The sequence below is a fragment of the Cryptomeria japonica genome, chromosome 4 (assembly GCF_030272615.1).
Source record: "Cryptomeria japonica chromosome 4, Sugi_1.0, whole genome shotgun sequence".
Classification (NCBI taxonomy): domain Eukaryota; kingdom Viridiplantae; phylum Streptophyta; class Pinopsida; order Cupressales; family Cupressaceae; genus Cryptomeria; species Cryptomeria japonica.
The window spans coordinates 588,308,521-588,330,263 of NC_081408.1; the positions used below are offsets into that span (position 1 = coordinate 588,308,521).

General features: G+C 33.3%; 2 protein-coding genes across 2 annotated transcripts; both read left to right on the top strand.

The window, feature by feature from the left end:
* The first annotated feature begins 12,990 nt into the window (after positions 1-12,990).
* Positions 12,991-14,034, top strand: LOC131037756 (11 kDa late embryogenesis abundant protein). Its single transcript, XM_057969952.2, has 2 exons — positions 12,991-13,202; positions 13,293-14,034. Exons 1-2 carry the CDS (start codon positions 13,095-13,097, stop codon positions 13,674-13,676), a joined length of 492 nt encoding a protein of 163 aa, XP_057825935.2. The 5' UTR covers positions 12,991-13,094; the 3' UTR covers positions 13,677-14,034.
* A 5,089-nt stretch (positions 14,035-19,123) lies between these two features.
* Positions 19,124-19,861, top strand: LOC131037757 (late embryogenesis abundant protein 18). The gene is made up of 2 exons (XM_057969953.2): positions 19,124-19,280; positions 19,373-19,861. Exons 1-2 carry the CDS (start codon positions 19,173-19,175, stop codon positions 19,664-19,666), a joined length of 402 nt encoding a protein of 133 aa, XP_057825936.2. The 5' UTR covers positions 19,124-19,172; the 3' UTR covers positions 19,667-19,861.
* The last annotated feature ends 1,882 nt before the right edge of the window (positions 19,862-21,743 follow it).

Sequence of the window (21,743 nt, forward strand, 5' to 3'; positions counted from 1 at the left end):
CTTGTAGGTTCAGAATTAGGCTTGGTAAATGGTTCAGAAAGCCGAACCTGAGACTCGGAACTGGTTTGACCTACAACTTCAAGCCTAAATCAAGCTTCATACAAAAAAATGACTTCAAAAATATATCTGAACACCTAATTTTCAGAATTTTTTTAAACAACAAAAACCCATTATAGTACACACTATCTAGATTCCAAATATATATTTTTTTAAGAGAATGGATCAATATTTTTAATTTTAAAATAGTTTCTAATGAAAGAGATCCATAAACTTGAAATAACATGTTTTTTTAAAATTTTAATAACTTTTTTGTCTTTAAGTTTTTTTTAAAAACAATTATATGGCATCAAACTTCGGACAAATCTATAGAGTTTAAGAAAAAAAAAATTTTAATGTTAGGTTTAGGTCAAATTATGCTTGCCGTACACGCGGATTTTTCAAAACAGTGATTATGCCCAATTAAAAAATAACACAAAAAATAATATATGGAAAAAAATTACAAACAAATATCCTCATCAAAGATGAGTGAGTTATAGATCTTTTCCCAAAAGGATAAAGAAAAATAGTTTCATTTAGGTCAAATCATGCTTGTCGTACACGGGCATGGTATGGTCCTAAAAAGTGACTTTTAAACTGTAGGTTTTACTAATTCCTATTCAAACTTCCTTTTTAAGATCTGGGTATTGAAAAAAAATTCATATTTGGAAAGTAGACTTCAAGCACTGCATTTTCTATTACTGAATTTTTTCAAGAATCATCCTTTAAGTGCCTCAAATATTTAGGTCAAACGGGACAAAATTGAAAAAAAAGGGAAAAAACTTCCAGTTTTTGGCCAAAAAGTGGACACAACTTCTTGCACTTACCTAGTGGGAACAACTTATGTGGAATATGGAAAGAGGTGGCATTTCTCCTCATGAAGCTCATCACCTTGGATGGGAGGTTCAAATGCTTCCATTCACAACTTTTACCCATGCTTAACCATTTAAGGTATGGGTTGAAAATGAATTTATTGTATTGGGTTTTCTCATCTATTTCTCAAACTGTAGTTGTGGGAAAAACCAAAGATGTCCTTCCCTTGCACTATGGGCATATCCTTCGACTTTATACTTTTCATCTAAACTTAACCCCTACCATTAGCCCAACTTTTAACCCTTTTGGCCCTTCTTTATGCATTGAGATTTCAAACATCTTAGAATATGAAGAGATTGGCCCTACTCCTAAACCTAAAGGGACCCCTACCCAAGTTAACCCTGGCAAAATGGATAAATCTAAAAACCCCTTGGCCCATACCAGTGTTGTAAGTATTGTTGAAGAGGAGAATGATGTGGAGATTGCCTCTAAGGATTCTACCTCCTTTTTGTTCTATTGTGTCAAAGTGGACCCCAGATAACCCTATTAATAAAGAGGGTACCCCTTCTACCCCACCCCCCATTGGTGAAATCAACAAGAAAATGGGACTTCCCTGTCTATGTGAAGAAATTTAATAGATTGGAAGCCATCACTGAAGTAGATTCTAGAGCTTGAGAAGTTTGAGAAGTGGCTAATGATTTGGATGATAATTTAGACAAATGGGAAGGAATGGAAGAATAATTGAAGGGGCTGTATGAGAAGATTGACTAGAAAGAGGACAAGAAGGAAATAATGAAGGCAATGGAGGAAAGCAACTAGATGTGCCTAAAAAAAATGGAGGATGTGATTGTGCAGAGAAGTGAAATATTTAAAAGGAATACAAAAAACCTACAAGCTATCCGAGAGGAGATTGAGAAGAAGCAGGTTCAAAAGAAGAGGCATTTGGACTCTTCCCCTAGTACAGGGTTGGAGGGGTCAATGTCCAAGGTGAAAGTGACTCTGGATTCACGTGTTATTTCATCTAGCAAAGGATCCAACAAATGACTCTTCTTCTCTGATAAGGTGAAGGCTATGAGTCAAGATTGGAAGATTAAGAAGCCCCCACCAAGTAGGTCATCGATTTGTGCCTTCAATGGGGGTGGATCTGTGGTTTTTTTATTCTGTTAATCTTTAATCTCATCTATCTTTGGGTTTTGTTGCATCTATTTTTGGATGTCCATTGGTTTTTGTTCTTTTTTGGCAGTTGTTACTATGGTTTTGTGTTCTCACTTCATGAGTCTCATGGCTTTCTCACTATTTTGTCTATGTATTTGTTATGTAATAGTCCAAGCCTCTACCAATTTAACTAATCAAAACAAGCAATCAATATAAAAGTAAATAATAGGTACATAATAAAATAACTTGCATAATAATAATGATCTATAGATGCTCCTTGCAATGAATACTCCATCTATGTACCTATTGTTGAAATCAGGGATCAATGAGAGGGGGAGGGTGAATCGGTGATCTATCGGTTAATGAGTTTTATGACTTATCTTTAAACCATTAGAAGCATAAACATGAAACTGAAATACATAAACACAAAATAACCAACCACAAAATCATAACACCAGAATATTTTACCTGAAAACCAAAATGGGAAAAACCATGGTGGGATTTGAACCCATAATATTATTCTACTATGGCCAGTAGAAAAATAATATTACAATATGGGAAAGGCACAAGCATTCAGGCACACTGCCTAGAGCTCACTACTCAAATACAATAAGGGCTACAACCTCAAGAAGGCTCACTACCTTATTGATCAACTACAATGATAAAATACAATGAAAGAACTCTAAAAATAGCATCTAACAATGCCTATATGAGCTTTGGTTAAGTGCCAAATCTCTAACTATATCTTCTCTAAACCTCTCCTCCGTTTCTTATCTCGGTCAGCTACCGGATCAAGAATACGCAAGTGAAACTATTCTACAAAGGATTTTTAATCACCACTCGCTCACATATCATTAATACCACACATCAAAAGATCTTATGCACCGGTCTTATATATCCGCAGTCACAAAATAGATCATTCACCAAGTCAGTCTGCTAATGTAACATGTAGTCATATGTCAACTTCACCGGATCACCAAAGATAAATGTGGATCACCAAATAGGTGATAAATTTATGTCTCTATATCAGCCCAATCACCCTATACATGATTCATAACACTGCAATCACCGGAAAGCTTCCGGACCAAAACTGCTCAGCTCAACCTGAAATACAGGTTAACTGGCTACCGGTTCACATCCTCTTTTGAATATCAAGATTCGTAATTACCAAATAGGAATCTCATGAAGAGTTTCCATCAATCACAACCCTAAACCATTAATCAAGCATCAACAGCCACTGGATGAGTGTCAATTGCCAACACCTATAAGATCAAAATTCCATGCATAGCACTTGATTTTAATCTTAAATTAAGATCAACAACTAGTTGACAATGTCAATAAACAAAAATGTAAAAAGTAAAAAGAGTGAAATGGGAATTAAAGGAACCATCAATAATTAGCAAGAAGCTATACATGGAAAAGGACACTAGCTACCATGATTAGTGTGAAGTTATATATGCCTATGAAGCATCAATCAAAATTAGCATGAAGTTGTATAGGTTTATAAAGGAGCCATCATGATTCAAATTAAGTTGTATAGAGTTGTAAAGGAGTTATCATGATTAGCATGAATTTATATAGATTTACAAAGGAGTCATCAACTAAGAGGGATAGGGGATTTTCAAGGATATTTCAACAATATGTGATAAGGGTTACAAAGGATCAATTAACACTCCAGTCCTAGAAGAAATAGGCTCCCTAATCAAAATTTAATATGTATTGTGTAAATAAATTGGTCAGACTCGACTTACTCCAAATCTTGGATATGTCTAAAACTTTCAAAAAACCCTTTTAAATAGCTAAATGTATATGTATCTATAGTGAAATGAAAATGTTGTTGATGGTATGATGAAAGAATAAGTATTTGGTAGATTACTGAGAGGGGAGGGGGTGAATCAGTAAATAGAAAAACTGGTACAAACTTTCCCAAACTCAATCTCAATCACACAAAGTAAACTTATCAATAAAATACCATTGTCAAGATAAATACTCAGAAGAAAATCGGTTGACTATTACAACAATTTAACAGTAAACAACATTTAACTTGTAAACATCCAAATTATTTATCATATGTCAACATACTTCATTTCTCAATGCTTCTGGTTATCATGCCTTATCAAAAATAGCTAAGTAGTTAATCAAATTGACCACAAGATCATAACCACAAAAACATTCACCAGATGACACAAGTATTTTTGACATGGAAACCCAAATAGGTAAGAACCACGGTGAGATGGTACTCACAAGATAATATCTGAACTCTTCTTAAGTTTTCCCTGTTAGGAGCCAAGCCTGTTAAAGCTTTTACAAAAGTCCTGTTAAGAATTGATCCTATTCCAGATAAGGGATTGACTACAAATGCCTTGTTAGAAGAAAATACGCTGTAAGGAGTAACCTCAGTCGAGGATTTGAAAATTCAATCTAATGGATCACCTTGTTAGAGGATTTAATAAGTAACCAAGCTTGTTAGAGCTTACCCGGTTAGGGGATTTTGTTTCTGCTGTAATTGTTAGAAAACAATAGGAGTTTGCTTGATCTGTCTGAATAGAGCTACACTTGCTCAGATCCTTTTAAGCTCCTATCTGCCTTTACTCAAACTACAAACTCATTATCTGATTTGGCAACCACACATTCAACTGATCTCTACCAACTCTTTCAACTAGACAACATCATTGACCTTAAATACAAATCAGTTAGGTCGATAACACAACAAAAACCTAATTCTCTCATCGCGATTACAAACAAGTCAGTATAAGTATGATCGTTGGATTACATAGCAATCTATACACATCAATCAAGAAAACCTCAACCGCTCCTTGATTACCTCTACATCGAGCTCAGTAAATCATCACGTGCTTTGCATTAGATGCAATACACTTTGCTCATTCCCTAGACAAACAAATGTGCCAAAACAATTTGAACTTGTCTTCATACAATGACCTTACTTGTCACCATCATTACTGCTCAACATCTAGTCATAAACCAACAATAACCAATAAAACAACCTTAATTGGTTAGGGTTTAACAAAAACAACTAGTAGGGTTTACTGGTTACATTACATAGATAGGGTTTAACCTTTTACACTAGTTACTGGTTCAACTCACAAACTTACATACCGGTTTACAATATCCTTCACAAAGTTCTTCCTATCGATTACAAGACAATATCAACAATAACATCAATATCAACAATATCATTACCAGTTAATTGACATCAATGGCAACATAACATATCATTAATGCAATCTTCATGCAAATGCCAACAGTTACATCATTTACACAAGAGGGCATGTGTAAATTAGAGCCCTTATAGTATATATTTAAATATAGTTAAAATTTTACAAAAAAAAAAAAAAAACAAGCAAAGGTAATCATCAACTACAAAATCTTCAAAACTGAAATTTTAACAAATCTTTCTTTCAATTAACTATAGGCAAATATGTAAGACAAATGTTTTTCAAATGCTAAAACAATAAAGAATACACCTCCTTAACGTGTTAACTTACATGTACTTTTCTATCAATGTTACCCTTGCACCCCTGCCGATGTAAATGTTGGTCACAACATCAATAGGTGATATACAATGGCAACAAGGTTTGTAGGAGGTCAATGCAATCCATATAAGAAAACAAAAAGCAGACCCACCGTATAAAATATAAATTAAATTTGATTTATTTTTAAAATGCAACAATTGGATTTGATTTGTTTTTAATAGCAGACCCATACAGAGCAAAACTAGATTGAATTTGTTTTTAATTATCTTAATAATGATATTAATCAATAGTTTTTACATAAATTTTTATAAATATAAATATATTAGTATAAATAAAAGGCAACAAAGAACTCAAACCATTGACCTTTATACACAAACAGTAGTAATAGAAAAGACTATCCACACACACACACACAATATATTTTCATAAATGATTCTTTAACTTCTTTCCTTATATATACAATTTGTAACATCTAAAACTATTTATTATGTCAGCTAGATAGGACCTAAAAAGTGAGATGTGTGAAAAGACATAAGTTGGCCCAAAAACATAATATAACTTCACCAAAATAGATTGTGGAACAACCCAAAGCATAGTCAACCTTAACATCATAATAATACACCATTAAAATGTGTTCCAACATAAAAGGAATAGGTCTAGACCATCCACAATCATACGAAAATTGTGGGTCTGCCACAAACAACATAATGGCTCCTCAAAGATTGATCTTTGACATAACCAACTATCAAAACTTAATGCAGATCACCGAAGAAGATATGTGACCAAACAATAATCCTTATCCATTCATCTCATAAGGTAACTAGTCACTGAAAATCAATATGCAAGTAGTAGATCACAAAATTGACAAGCACTTTGTAATACCTGTAGACAAAAACAAGTAATAGTTTTTCAACATTATACCAAAAGACTTAAAAAACTTTTTATGTGTCCAAGATACTATCCATAACATGTTCTCAAAACTGCACCATCACTACTGTCCATGCAAGAGAATGTAGAGCATTCTTCCATATGACCTGAAACTATACTTTCAATTTGGAACTAAGGGATCAAACAAGTTTAACTTATTTTGTATGCAATTAAAACAACTAAAATATTGATAGCATGCATAAAACCTATCACCAAACCAAACTCTAGATCTACACAACAGGGCATAAGCATGGAGTTGTGTCACACTTTAGGCCATTTGTGGGTATTCCGGTCGAATTGAGTCCAGTCGGACTTAGTCCGGCCAAACTACCCCCGAGCCGTGTGGCACCACATGGTGCCTACGTGGCATCAAAATGGCGTTGGGAGTCTTGTCGGACTCCCTTAGTTCAAATGAGTCCATTCAAAAAAAATTCCAATCTTTTTTTATAATTTGAAATAAGGGTAGTCTAGCCAGATTGAGTTCAGTCGGACTAGCCTATGTGTCATGTGAAGTGGTACAAAAAAGGTGAAAAACTCTGTATTTTTTAAACTTTTCACTTTTGCTCAATTTTTCTTCAAGCAGAATATTTTTTTACGAAAATCAAAAAATACCCTTTTATAGAGCTCAAAGTCATGAATCTAGACATAATTTTTTTAGTATTTTGATTAATTTAAATCTTTTTTATTAATTAAACATTGCGAGTAGCTTTTTAAAGTTAAAAAAAAGGCTGATTAGAAATTAAAAAAATATATTAAATGATATTAAAAGAAATTAAAAAAATATTTTTCACTAGATGAGAGAATCTTCTCGAAAAGCATTTTTTGTTAATGATAAATTTAGTAGTCAAAAGGTGACGCCAAATGAAAACTGTCAAATTTAGCTATGTTAGACTTCAAAATATTATAACGAGAATAATATACATCAATTTTTTATTTTCTTTAACACTGCATATATATGTTCTCTATTTGGAAAAAAAATTGTCCGTTTTTCTTTTTTTTTGGTGATGCCGACTAGAACCCCTGATTTTCAGCATTTTTGAACAATGAAAAATCTATCTTGGAATTTATAAAAAAAAAATCAATTTTTTTCCTAAATTTTTTTTAAAATAATAGACATAAATCTCATTCATATTTCTACATTTGATCAGTTTACAACATTTCAAAATTCAATTTAGAAATGCCACTTTTATACAATCGAAGTTAAACAATTTTAGTTGTGTTGGCTGGTTCCTTTATAAAAGTGTGACACGCCATTGTGCTTTTACCCAACAAACAGATTCACTGTGGAAGAATGCAGAGCATAATACTGACCCAAAAACATAAGTAAACTCACAAACTCAACACTTAGAAAAATTTCCTTCAACTGTTGAAGGTGAAATTGAATCAACATAATTACAAAGTCTTCTACAAAGAAAGTAAATTCAACACATCAATATGAACATATGACAAAACACAATTCATGAGCTCCAAAAATATATGCAAACAGTTATTAAGCCTTTGGGTAAACTGCACCACCAATAAACAAACTATCACCATCTATTCAAAAGTACCATAAAAATTTACACCTCCAACATCTCATATACTCATCATTGTGTCATATGAGGTATCGAAAAGAATACCACATTCCTTTCTATCCAAACTAAGTGACAATATATTGCCAAATATTAGTGTTGACATCAATGACAACACACATTGCCAACATCACACACTTAGATCAACAAGTCTCCAACATTGACAATACCAAAATCCCCAAGCTTCACATTGAAATTTGAATCTAGCATCACATTGTTGGCCTTGATGTCTCTATGCAAAATGCACTTATATTGACCCTCATGAAGATATGTTATCCCTTCAATCCCTCTTCAAAGAATCTTTCATCTCCCCAAATTCCTGGAAATGGATATTTTTCAAGACATTCATTTGAGAGCAATTTGTAGAGAAAAAGAAAATCACCATTTATATGGAATCATACCAAAAATCTGACAAGCTTATAGTGCATAATATGACTATTTATAATCAATTTTGATACATACTCATTCGTATCTTGACTAGCCACGGAGATATTCTTTTCATTGTGACATCCTCGTTTATGCCAAAAGTTTTGCAGCGAGTCCCACTAACTAGAAATTTCTCTTTGAAATAGATGCAAATAGAAAAGTCCTTAAGAAATTCTAACAACAACATTATACCTAGAAACCCCATTTGGTAACATTTTTTTGTGAGCAACCTTTTCATGAAGGGCATCTGCAAGTTCCCATTAGGCATGTATCCATAGATGAGAAAGTATTCACATTGTTGTAGCAGTAGCCCAAAGAATTGAGTATGTTTCTATGCCTCAACTCTTTTGTAACCTTGAAGCTGACCCTATAGGTATAGTAGTGCTTGTAAAAAAAATAGGCTCCTGCTATAAAAAGCCCTACATAAACTAAAACTAGGATTCCAATAATTGCTAGCTAAAACCAATGCCTTTATTTTATAGATAATAATAGAAGTGTTTTAGAATCATATAAAATACAAAATAAAAATGAGACAAACCTTGACCACTCTCTTACAGTTTTTGCTTCAATTTGTGAGCACGTGTAACTAGACTTTGCCTACTCATTCGCACCTATGAAGAAACATGTCCCACATGGTCAAATTTGTGAATCGAGTATCAATTTTTTGTCAAAGTGCACTCATTTCGAATAAAAAGTGGGACCAAAACAATAAAGTGGTATAATATTTTAAATATAATTAGTACTTCTACATTTCTACTTTTGATTAAAAAGTACCAAGAATTCTTGTAGATAACAATAGAAGTGTTTTAGAATCAAATAAAATACAAAAGAAAATGAGACAAGACCAGACCACTCTCTTACAGTTTTTGCTTGAATGTATGAGCAAGTGTAACTAGACTTTTCCTGTTCATGCACACCTATGAAGATACATGTCCCACATGGTTAAATTTGTCAATCATGTATCATATTTTTTTTGTCAAAGTGCACTCATTTTGAATAAAAAGTGGGACCAAAACAATAAAGTGGTATAAAATTTTAAATATAATTCATACTTCTAAATTTCTACTTTTGATTAAAAAATACCAAGAATTCTTTCTCTCATTTTTGCCCACACTATCAAAATTTCAAGTCATGTAAAGGAACATTAGGCATAAGGAATGAATATTGACATACTTTTAGCTTTCAACTAATCGTAATGAATGAATTTTATGTTTTTTTTAATCAAATAATTGTTTTAACTTAGATCTGAGGGTAAATGAAGTCTACACTATAGATTATTTTAACACTTTTGATTATTAGGAATTTGTTTTGTTAGCTAGAATTTGTACTTTTGAGAGATGATGTTTGAGATTATTGGTTAAAAGTAACATTAATTTAATATCTTTAAGTAGGTTAAAAGACATTTCAAGCAACCATTAAAATTCCTAGGTTGTCCTTAGGATCTTTGAGGCTAATGTAATTCTCTAGAATGTAATGATGTGATAGAAGACTAGAAGAGATACATTGTAATGATATTTTAAAGTGATTTAGGGTCTTTCTTTTTTATAAAACACGCCAACACCACAAATTCAATATTTTAGGCTCATAATAACAAGTATTGACAAATTCATTTGGATGGTAGAAATTGCATTTAGGACAAAGATGTCAAATTTAATATAAAATAGATGGAAAAAATGTAATACATGCAATTTTCACCATTATGGTTTTTCCCTGCACTTTGACTTGCATGTGAAATAATATAAACCATGCATGCCAATGTAAACAAGCAATCAACATGGTCCCCCTCCCCCCCACCCCCAACATCGGTCAAGGTTGAAACTAAATTTTGATGGGTCTTCTAAATGTAACCAAGGTCAAGCGCATGGGGGTATCATCATCAAGATATAAGGGGTTAATTCATGGTGGCTTACTTGGCAAATCTAGGATCTCAAATTCCAACATGGTGGAAGTAATGACAGCTTTCTTTGGCATCACTATTGTGAAAGACAAAGGTTACCAACCAATAATCTTTGAAGGTTATTCAAATAATTTAATTATGATGTTAGAAGGGAAAGTGAAGTCAGCATGGTGGGTGAAGTATCTAATCACTAAGTGCCAAGATATGAATTCTATTCTTGGCCACATCATATATCATCACACCTTTAGAGAAGGAAATAAGATTGTGGATAGGCTGGCAAACTTAGGATCTTTTATCGAGGGCCTTAAAACCTGGATGACACTACACAAATTACCTAAGGTTTTCCATGCCATGATCCTTGAAGATAATCATCCCAATGAGAATTAAATATTTTATTATTGTCTTTTCAATCTCTTTCCTTGCCACATTGTACTACAATCATTTATTGGAAAGGACCGATTTTGTTAAATAATCTGATAGCTACACTTTTAGAAATACCGCCCTTTGTTGTCTCTTTCCCAAAGCCATTTTTATCTATCCCTCTCTAAGTCCTATACTTGGTTTTACTATGCATACCAAGGGTGGGGACCTCATCCAAACGGAGCTAGATAGTTGTGACAAGTTTTGAAAAAATGGGGGTCTTTGGAGTAAGGTGGTGAATCTGGTAACCTATGTTGAAGGTGTGAAGGGTTACAATCTTACTCTGTCTGAACAATTCACCAAATCTTGGGATGAGGGTGAAGTTTAGGTGAGTGGGGTGAAATTCACTATATTTATGGAGACTATTGCGGCTACTATGGATCTAGTGGTTGAAGGAATGACCTTTGGTAATACAACCCTAAACAAAGAATATTTTCCATCAATGACAACCCTAAACAATTAATCAAGCATCAACATCCATCGGATGAGTGTCAATTGCCAATACCTATAACATCAAAATTTCACGCATAGCACTTGGTTTTAATCTTAAATTAAGATCAACAACTAATTGATAATGTTAATAAACATAAATATAAAAAACTAAAAAGAGTGAAATGGGATTTAAAGGAACCATCAATAATTAGCAAGAAGCTATACATGGAAAAGGACACTAGCTACCATGATTAGTGTGAAGTTATATATGGCTATGAAGCATCAATCAAAATTAGCATGAAGTTGTATAGGTTTATAAAGGAGCCATCATGATTCAAATGAAGTTGTATAGAGTTGTAAAGGAGTCATCATGATTAGCATGAATTTATATAGATTTACAAAGGAGCCATCAACTAAGAGGGATAGGGGGTTTTCAAGGATATTTCAACAATATGTGATAAGGGTTACAAAGGATCAATTAACACTCCAGTCTTAGAAGAAATAGGCTCCCTAATCAAAATTTTATATGTATTGTGTAAAGAAATTGGTCAGACTCGACTTACTCCAAAGCTTGGATATGTCTAAAACTTGCAAAAAACCCTTTTAAATAGCTAAATGTATAAGTATCTATAGTGAAATGAAAATGTTACATCATTTACACAAGAGGACATGTGTAAATTAGAGCCCTTATAGTTTATATTTAAATATAGTTAAAATTTTATGAAAAAAAAAAACAAGCAAAGGGAATCATCAACTACAAAATCTTCAAAACTGAAATTTTTACAAATCTTTCTTTCAATTAACTATAGGCAAATATGTAAGACAAATGTTTTTCAAATGTTAAAACAATAAAGAATACACCTCCTTAACATGTTAACTTACATGTACTTTTCTATCAATGTTACACTTGCACCTTTGCCGATGTAAATGTTGGTTACAACATCTATAGGTGATATACAATGGCAACAAAGTCTATAGGAGATCAGCACAATCCATATAAGAAAACAAGGAACAGACCCACCATATAAAGCATAAATTAGATTTGATTTGTTTTTAAAATGCAACAATTGTATTTGATTTGTTTTCAAAAAGCAGACCCATACAGAGCAAAACTAGATTGAATTTGTTTTTAAAAAGTTAAAAATTGAATTTGTTTTTAATTATCTTAATAATGATATTAATCAATAGTTTTTACATTAATTTTTATAAATATAAATATATTAGTATAAATAAAAGGCAACAAAGAACTCAAACCATTGATCTTTATACACAAACAATAGTAATAGAAAAGACTATCCAATCCCTACAATGCACCAATGTATAAATTACCCCTACTTCATTAATTATGCATTAGTGCATCCAGACTTACCATTTGATCGTATTTTTAAAATAATTAAAAATTAAAATATAATGAATGGTTTTTTTTTCAATTAATTAACGTTGCCCATCCTAACAACTGGATAACTGATTAACACTTTAAAATCGGATTTTTTTTTGGTGGTCTTCTCCTGAGCACGTTAGCTGATTACCACTTTAAAATATTAAAAAACAGTGTGGCAGGACGTTTTGCTCCCCCCCAGTGCGCTAAATTCAACACCTCTTCAACTTTTTTGTTTCCCAGATTTCAAAAACGATTGGTTTACGTTATGCTTAAAGATCTGATAAAGTTCACTTAGCTGGAAGCATCTTATTGGCATTAATGTGGGAACTCTACGCGTGTAAACTCTCCCTGAAACGTGTCGCTCCCCACGTAGCTCCTCATTCAGTGTCTATCCTTTCCCCAACTCTATATATCATCTCCTCCTCTCAGAGTCTTCCATCAATCAGAGTCACTTGAATTCAGAAACACAAAAAGCGGGTTGTTTTGGAGTAAGGCAAATAAGCATATTGTGTTGTGATAGATACATAGTTAGCAGATTAAAGATGCAGCCGGCCAAGAATGCAGCGGCAGCAGCCAAGGAAAAGATAAGCAATGCAGCCACCACTACGAAGGAGGGCATGGAAAAGGCCAAGGCTACTGCCCAAGAAAAGGTTAATGGGTGCTTTCATTTGAAGAAAGTGTTTTTGATAGCTGAATGAATTTTTGGGCTTTTTTTTGTTAATGTTGGTTTTGTTGCACAGATAGAGAAGGCTTCTGCGCATGACAAGACTGAAAAGGAGATAGCTCACCAAAAGAAGGAAGCGAGGGAAAGTGAGGCAGAGAGGAAGGCTCACGCTGAGAAGGCCCAACATGCGGCTCAGAAAGAAGAGGCAAAACATACGACCCACACTACCACCACACACCATGATCCTCTGGCTACACATGGTCACACCACCACAGACCATAATCCTCTCACTACCCATGGTCACAACACCACACACCATGATCCTCTAGCCACGCATGGTCACACCAACACACACCATAATCCTCTCGCTACGCACGATCACACCACCACTACCACCACTGATACATATGCCCCCACCAATACTACCACCAATGGCACTACACGCCATAATCTTCTGTAATGTTGATGGGATTGGAGATTACTCTCTGGTCTAGTAGAAAGGCATTGTGATGGGCATTTCCTGGGTTCTTCTTTGTCTTCTTGTTTTGTGTTAGTTTTTCTTGAAGGATCACAGAGCTCTCTGGTGTTGTAGTAAGGCATTGTGATGGGCCTTTCTTGGGTTCTGCTTTCTCTTCTTGTTTTGTGTTAGTATTTTTATGAAGGATCAGAGAGCACTCTCGTCTTGTTGTAAGGCATTATGATGGGCCTTTAGTGGATTCTTGTTTTGTGTTGGTTTTTAATGAAAAAGGAGAGTGATCTCTCGTCTTGTAGTGAAGTATTGTGATGCAATAAAAATATGCAGATTTCTATGTGATAAAGATTGGTGGTTGGTGATCTATAAAATTGTCAGATATGTGATAAAGATTGGTGGTTGATGATCTATAAAAATGTTAGACGTGGTTTGAATTGTGGATTCTAACTTCTATAATGATTGGAGATTAGGGACTTATTCTCAAAAACGTGAGCAAAAATTGACCACTAAATCGTAGAAAAATTGATTACTAAATCTTAGACCTAATTATAAATTTTGATTTCTTTAATATTCTCTTTAAAATGTATAGGATAATTAAATACACTCTTAATGAGATAGTTCTTCAACAATCTAAGTTTCCAACTTTTGTATAGTTCAATCTCGCAGTTATGGAGTTGATTCTTATTTACTAAACGGATGATCTGACTGGTAACCTAGTACTTTAAAGGATTGTGGATTCTTGTTTACTAAAAAGATGATCTTGACTGGTAAACGAATGATCTGACTGGTAACCTAGTACCTAAAAAGGATTGTGAATTCTTGTTTAACTAAAGGGATGATTTGACTGGTAACCTAGTACCTAATGTCAGGCAAGCAGAGGATTCTACTCTTCATGATAATGTCAAGGATTTTAACACCTTTTGTCTTCAATAATGGCCTATAAGACTGGGTACATATCAATGGGAATGTTACTTGGCCTAACAGGAGGAATAACTTTTATCATATAGCAGCAGAAAAATGGGAGATGTTTTTTTCAAATTCAATGTGGCTTCCCAAATTTGGTCCATGCATATATCTTATATTTTACTTCTTTCTGGATCTGATCATTTTGCTATTTAACTGAAATTGGCCTTTGTTTCACTTCAAAGTAAATTGAAATTATAAGTTTAAACATATGTGGTTTTGAGACCCCTCTTTCTTCCCTTTGCTTCAGAAATGGTGGCAAAGTGCTCCATTTACCCAAGGTTCAAGGATGTTTCAGCTAAGTAAAAAGCTTCAATACATTAAGGTAGAAATGAAAATCTGGAATTCATTTAGGTGTTTAAAAATATTTTTGTGCTGACATTGAAAATTAGATTAAAGAAGTTAATCAGGATATAATTCAAAATGGTATTAATGATTTTTCCTATAAAAATGGTATTGATGATTTTTCCTATATTCAACAGAAACGACATTGAAAATTAAATTAAGGATATAATTCAAAATGGTATTAATGATTTTTCCTATAAAAATGGTATTAATGATTTTTCCTATATTCAACAAAAACGACATTGAAAATAAAATTAAGGATAAAATTCAAAATGGTATTAATGATATTTCTTATATTCATCATATACAACATTGAAAATTAAATTAAGGAAGTTAAAGGATTTTTCTTATAAGATAGTTAATGAGGATTTTTCTTATAAGAAAGTTAATGAGGATTTTTCTTATAATCCATTGAAATAATTTTAGAATCAGTTTGAGGAAATAATGAGGATTTTTCTTATAATCCTTTGAAATAATTTTAGAATTAGTTTGAATCAGTTTGAGGAAATATTCGAGAAGGAAGAAATCTTTTGGAAGCAGAAATCTAGAGAGCTCTAGTTCAAAGAAGGGAATACAAATATCAAATTTTGAGTTCTAGTTCAAAGAAGGGGATAAGAATATAAAATTCTTTTGTTTCTTCAGCAAATATGAGAAGGAAAATAACTCAATTTTCTAAATCAAAAATTCTTTATGGGAGAATTTATATGAAAAAGATAAGATCTAGTTTTGAGTTCTAGTTCAAAGAAGGGGATAAGAATATCAAATTCTTTTGTTTCTTCAGCAAATATGAGAAGGAAAATAACTCAATTTTTTAAATCAAAAATTCTTTATGGGAGAATTTATATGAAAAAGATAAGATCTAGTAAGAAGCCATTCAATTCTTCCCCAACCTCTACTTAGCCCTTCCTAGTAACCAACTTGATTAATCTCAATGTTGGATTTCGTACCTAAGAAGATTATATAGCGGGATAATCAAGAACTCCTAAAGCCCTTTTCATTGGAGAAATCAGAGATGTATTTTTTTCTATGCCCTGAAACAAAGCTCTAGACAAGATGGCTTCACAACAATGTTTTTCTAGAAATGCTAACATTTTGTGGGTTGGGACATTTGGAAAGAAGTGGAAGAATCGATGCGTATTGGTGTATGCAGAAAGCTAACATTTCATGGGTTGGGATGTTTGGAAAGAAGTAGAAGAATCAATGCATAATGTGTAATAGTGTATGCAGAAAATTGTGAATGTAAAACTAAAAGAATGGAAAGATAAACTAACAATCATACAAATACATATTTCAACCACACTCAAGATTAGGACACTAAGAAGAAAGAAAACTACATTAACTGCATGACAATAATTAAAGCGCAAACTCTATCTTCCTCCTTTGATTTGATTGTCCCCTAATTTGATGTGTGCTTGTTATATGGTAGATACTTGATTCTGCCGAGCCATGATAGTGAATGCAAGGTGAAAACTAATCTAATATGGAATACAAAATACTATGATAAATCAATGTGATTATGCAAAAGGGTGAGTAAACATTTCTACATTATGAGGGTATGAAAATGAAAGTGGATGGTTTTTAAAGTAAAAATGAGGGGTTTGAATAGCCTTGAATGAGAGATGGAGGGAGATGAGAATGAAAGATGTGTTCCTAAGAAGGGAAAGTGTCATGGATGAGAATGACATGTGTCATTGAAAGGAATGAGGGACACCTATCCATTTGGGAGTAACACAACCAAATTGGAAGGTTCTATTTCAAAAGAGATTATAAAATAATGATATTCTCATGTTGTAGGATATTTAGGATATTTTCCCACATTTTTGGAAATTTCTCCCAAATTCAAAGGTATTTCCCAAATTTTAGGAAATTTGAGACTTTTTGGGAATGTTCACACATATGGTGAGGATAAAGGGATAAGGTTGACTAAAACCTTTGGTTAACTAGGTAGGTTAGGCTAGAGGAAGGGTTAGATGACGATTAAAGTTATGGGACATGTGGGGGAATTTAATTAATTAATTCAATGAGGAATTTGAGAGGAAAAAGTCAACATGAATTAAATAATCAAATTACATAATTTGACATATTTATTAGAAGAAGGGTCAAATTCAATTAATTAATCAAAACAGAGTATAGCATAATTAATAAGATTAATTAGCTAGAAGGAAAGAATTACCATTTAATTGACTAATGTATAATTATATAATTAAAGGCGCTTGGGATAACTAAATTCAATTAATTAAATTAATCAAATTTAGGTGTCTACATTTTGCCCCTCTTCGTGGTGGGGCTAAAATAGCATCACTGTGAAGAGTAAAAGACACCGAGGAGCGAGAAAAAAGTTTTAGACGGACAAAAGAAGGACAAGAAATAGGTTCAATTGGCGAGAATGATGCTAAAAAAGAGGATCATAGGAGGAAAAGGCAAGAAGAAATGATCCCAAGAGGATTAGGATGATGAAAATAGAGCTTTGGAAAGCCCTGTATTAGTAAATTTGGAAATTTACTATTCATTTTTATTGCGCATGAGAGAGACTGTAGAGAAAATTAGAGCCCTTTGAGATTTTCCTTGCGTAGTTGCGAGCTTTGAGTGCATCGGACGAGATGGCAGCTAGGGAGGTCCTGAGGCATCATGTGGATGTGGTGGTGAGTATCAGACAGAGAAGGTGACCTAATCAAGAGATACGTCTCAAAAAACCTAATCTTTGATTTAATTTTTTGCATTTAAAGTCATTAAAATAGTGATCCCACTGGCTCATGAACTGCGAGATCACGTGCTAAAGCAATAAGAATGTGTTCCCGCCACTCATGCATAAGAGCAGGATTGGGTAGATTAAGGATAGAATCGGGATCGCGATCCTACAAATGCAGGTTTGCTAAGTATGATAGCTGGAACACAATCCTAGTAATTTAGGATGGTGGGGTTGCAATCTTGTTGCCAAGGAAAAAGGGTAGGAAGAAGAAAAAACCAAAAGACCGAGGGACTACATTCCCACCTTGGTAAGATCGCTATAAATAGCGGGATCGTGATCCCACTATCCAAGATACAGCGAGATTGCCTCTCTACTGCCAAAAAAGAAAAAAATACCACAAATAGGGGGATTGAGGAGAAAAAGAGAGGCAAAGAGTTGTTCTTGTCTTAAATGAAGACTTTATTTTCTAAAATAAAGACTTCATTTTGAGATATATTGTTATTTCTTGATTAGTTTAACTTTTTGTATCTTTTCAAATTAATATATCAACATGCTTATATTATACTTCTTTAAATACTATTTTTTTGTATTTATATAATTTTAAAAAAAAATTATAATTATTTTATACGTAAATTCTAAATTATCTTTATAATTTGTGAAAAGAGATTTTAATTAAATTTTGTTTACTTCAATTATTTATTAACCAGTTTCAATAGTGAAAACACACAAAAAATTATAGAATAATCATCTATTTGAATTTCAGAGAAAAAAGAGTTTGCATGATTAATATTAAAAATAAATAAAAAATAAAAAATTTGAAAGAAAAATTTATGTAAAAATTAGTATTTGATAGTAGTATGAAGGTTTAATAATATAATAAAAGATTGTTTAATTAAAACAAGTTATAATTTTAGAGTTGTATTAAAATGTTAACACAATATAAATACATTAATTTATTAAAAGAATGTCAGTTTGTATAATAACATGTTGAGAAAAAATCAACTACTCTTAACCAGCTTTGATGATTTCACTTTCTAACATCTCTGTATAATGATTTCAATTTTATAAGAATTCTACCTCTTTTAAATATAAGCTACTTCTAACCATCGTTGAAATTATTTTTTCTACATATATACCATTCTTCTAACTACTTAAACTACTTTAAAAATTTTATCCTAGAGACTCAACCCAACTTTGATATGATTCCAGTTATCTTTATCCACAAATAAAGGATAAGGCTTAGGAATCCTCTGTTACCCGGATAAGGCAGTCAGACTCAACACCATGCAGGCTCAGTGCCACGTGGCTAACAATCCATAACGAGCTTACTTTTGGCGGCACGTAGCCTTTCATGCACGCCGCCGACATTCCACACACATTTATATATACATCTCTGCCGAACAAACGCCGGATGTTAAGCAGTGTGAGACAAGTTCAATAACACCAGTTATTTTGTTTACACTAAACTTAGCGGAAGCACAGTTTCAATGGAGTCCGTGAAGAAGTACAGCGTAACCGCCAAAGAGAAGATCGGCAACTTGGCAGCAGAGACGGAGGAAAAGTTGGAGAAGATGAAAGCTTGTGCAACTGAGAAGGTAACATCAAAACATATTCATCACAAAACTGCTCAAAACGTTTTAACAGAACAAATAAATGTCTTAAGCTTTGATTTTGATGGGTATTGCAGGTAGAAAAGATGAAGGCCCGTGATAAGGAAGACAAAAAACTAGCAGAGGAGCGTAAGCAGGCGAAGGAAGAGTTAGCAGAAGTAAAGGCAGAGCATAAGAAGATGGAGAATAAGCTGAAAGCTGCTTCAAAGAAACATGAAATCGGGAAGCAATCTCAGTCTCGTCCACCTGAGGAAAAGGCTGATGACTTGTCAGAGCACTTTGGCATGCGTGACAAAGAGGAGGAGCTGCGTTATAGCATGGAAAAAACAAAGACGGAAGTGAATCCAGGCCCCACTGGCCTTCGTTGGTGAACAGGACGATGTGTTTATTGTATTTACAGGAGCCTGTTTTCTGATATAAACAGTGCTCTGTACTTTTATGTGTGTGACTATTTCTGCTGGTTAGTTCGATGTGCAAGACTGTTCGACATTTGATATTACATAAAGACTAACTAAGTCGAAGTGTAAGGCCGAATCGACTTGAATGTGGAAAGTGTATTTTAACCATCTTATCCTGTCTCCATTTTGATGTGTATGTAAATTATCATGACAATGCATATAAGTAAACATAAATAGTAGAAAAGATGATACATAATGAAGATTTTACATTCTTATTACTTGTTCTTTAGAAATGAGTGTTCTATAAGCATTAATTGATGAATATAATTAAAAAAATAATCATAATTAATAAATAAAGAAGAAGATGATTCATAAAAGGAGAGGTAGAGATATAAGAATTAATTGATGTGTCTATGTGATACTTATCATTTGAATTAGATAAGAGAAATGTTAGTTATTTAAATTTTTAAATGTACATGAATTAGATAAGAGAAATGTTAGTTATTTAAATTTTTAAATGTAAGAGTTAATTTAAGTTACTTATGGTTCAATGAAAGTTGAAAAAAATTATCTAATATATGATCTATAATAAAATAAAGAGATATCTTTCTTCAATTAATAATAAGAGATATCTTTTTTTTTTTGTATTAAAAATCAAGAGATCAAAATAAGGAGAGTTCATACAAAAATGACCATGGGAGAAAGTTATCCGACTGTATCCAACTGTATAAGAGATATCTTTCTTCAATTAATAATAAGAGATATCTTTCTTTTTTTTTTAATTAAAAATCGAGAGATCAAAATAAGGAGAGTTCATACAAAAATAAACATGGGAGAAAGTTATCCGATTGAACATATACAGTGATCTACCAAAAAGGTCATGAAGGAAATTACTTAGCATTATACAGTATTTGAGAAAGCTAGGAACACACTGATTGTTATAGCAGCATACTAGGCATCTAATGGAGAATCTCATTCTGATTCTCCAACCACGTGGACGTGGTCCAGCCTTGTGGACCTTCCATCCACACCACCTTCTTCCGATCCATGATCTGAGAAAACATCTCGAGCTTGTAAAAGTAGGGACCTTTGTTATCCTTGAGCTCCTTGATCGGCTTCTTTAGTGCATCATCAAAGGCAGTTTGATTTTCTACAATCCTAGCCCATTCAAATCCGTCTTTCATCTCATAAACGAACATAGTTGCATGGCCATCCCTGAGGAAACGCAGCAAATTTTCCCTCTTGACATTCATCAAGAAACATATCTGCACAACAATTTTATAACGTGTGAGTTTTCTAATCAGTAAGAGATCTATCATTGCCTTGGAACTTTTCCTCATTTCCAAATTTCCAAATAAACCAAAGTATGAAAGAAGAAAGAATTTGTCAGAATATGTTAGCATCATTCTTAAGCTCACAAATGAAATCAGTAATAATATCAAGAGTAGAAACATGCTTAGTAAGGGAGATTCCAAACAACAACCAGACCTCTCTAGCAAAAATGCAGTCAAGAAAAATGAGTCGTGAAGTCTTAGGCTTCCTACAAATAGAGCATAAGTCGTAAGCAGCTGAGTTATTCCTAATAGGCAGTCTATCCAGCATGAGTTGCCACCTGAAGCATTTGATCTTAGGGGGGATGGGAGACTTCCATAGTTTCTCAAAGGTTTTCTGCCAAGTAGATGTATTAGAGTCAACATACCAAAGGAAGTTAACATGATTGACCACCGAGGTGTCATAGTTGAACAATTTGTAAATAGACTTGGCTTTGATCTTGGAGATGAGGGAACCATTTTTCCATAGGAATGAGAGGTATCTATGACCGTCTACATCAGTGTTCCTGGGAAGATTGAGACAAGCACGAGCATTTTTAATCATACTGTAGGTTCTCTTATGCAAGGCAGTGAGGCCATACTCATTACTAAGATCCTCCCAGCTAATGAGATTATAATGTTCAAGGATATCCATAAGATATTTAATGCCCTTATTATACCAGCACCTAGCAAAGCATCCTTGGGTTAAGGCAAGGGGTTTAGAGTTATGGTAGAGATTC

Coding starts and splice junctions, on each gene's coding strand:
- LOC131037756 (XM_057969952.2), top strand. CDS start 13,095: ATGCAGCCGGCCAAGAATGCAGCGGCAGCAGCCAAGGAAAAGATAAGC. Junction 13,203..13,292: donor AGGCTACTGCCCAAGAAAAG/GTTAATGGGTGC, acceptor TTTGTTGCACAG/ATAGAGAAGGCTTCTGCGCA.
- LOC131037757 (XM_057969953.2), top strand. CDS start 19,173: ATGGAGTCCGTGAAGAAGTACAGCGTAACCGCCAAAGAGAAGATCGGC. Junction 19,281..19,372: donor AAGCTTGTGCAACTGAGAAG/GTAACATCAAAA, acceptor TGGGTATTGCAG/GTAGAAAAGATGAAGGCCCG.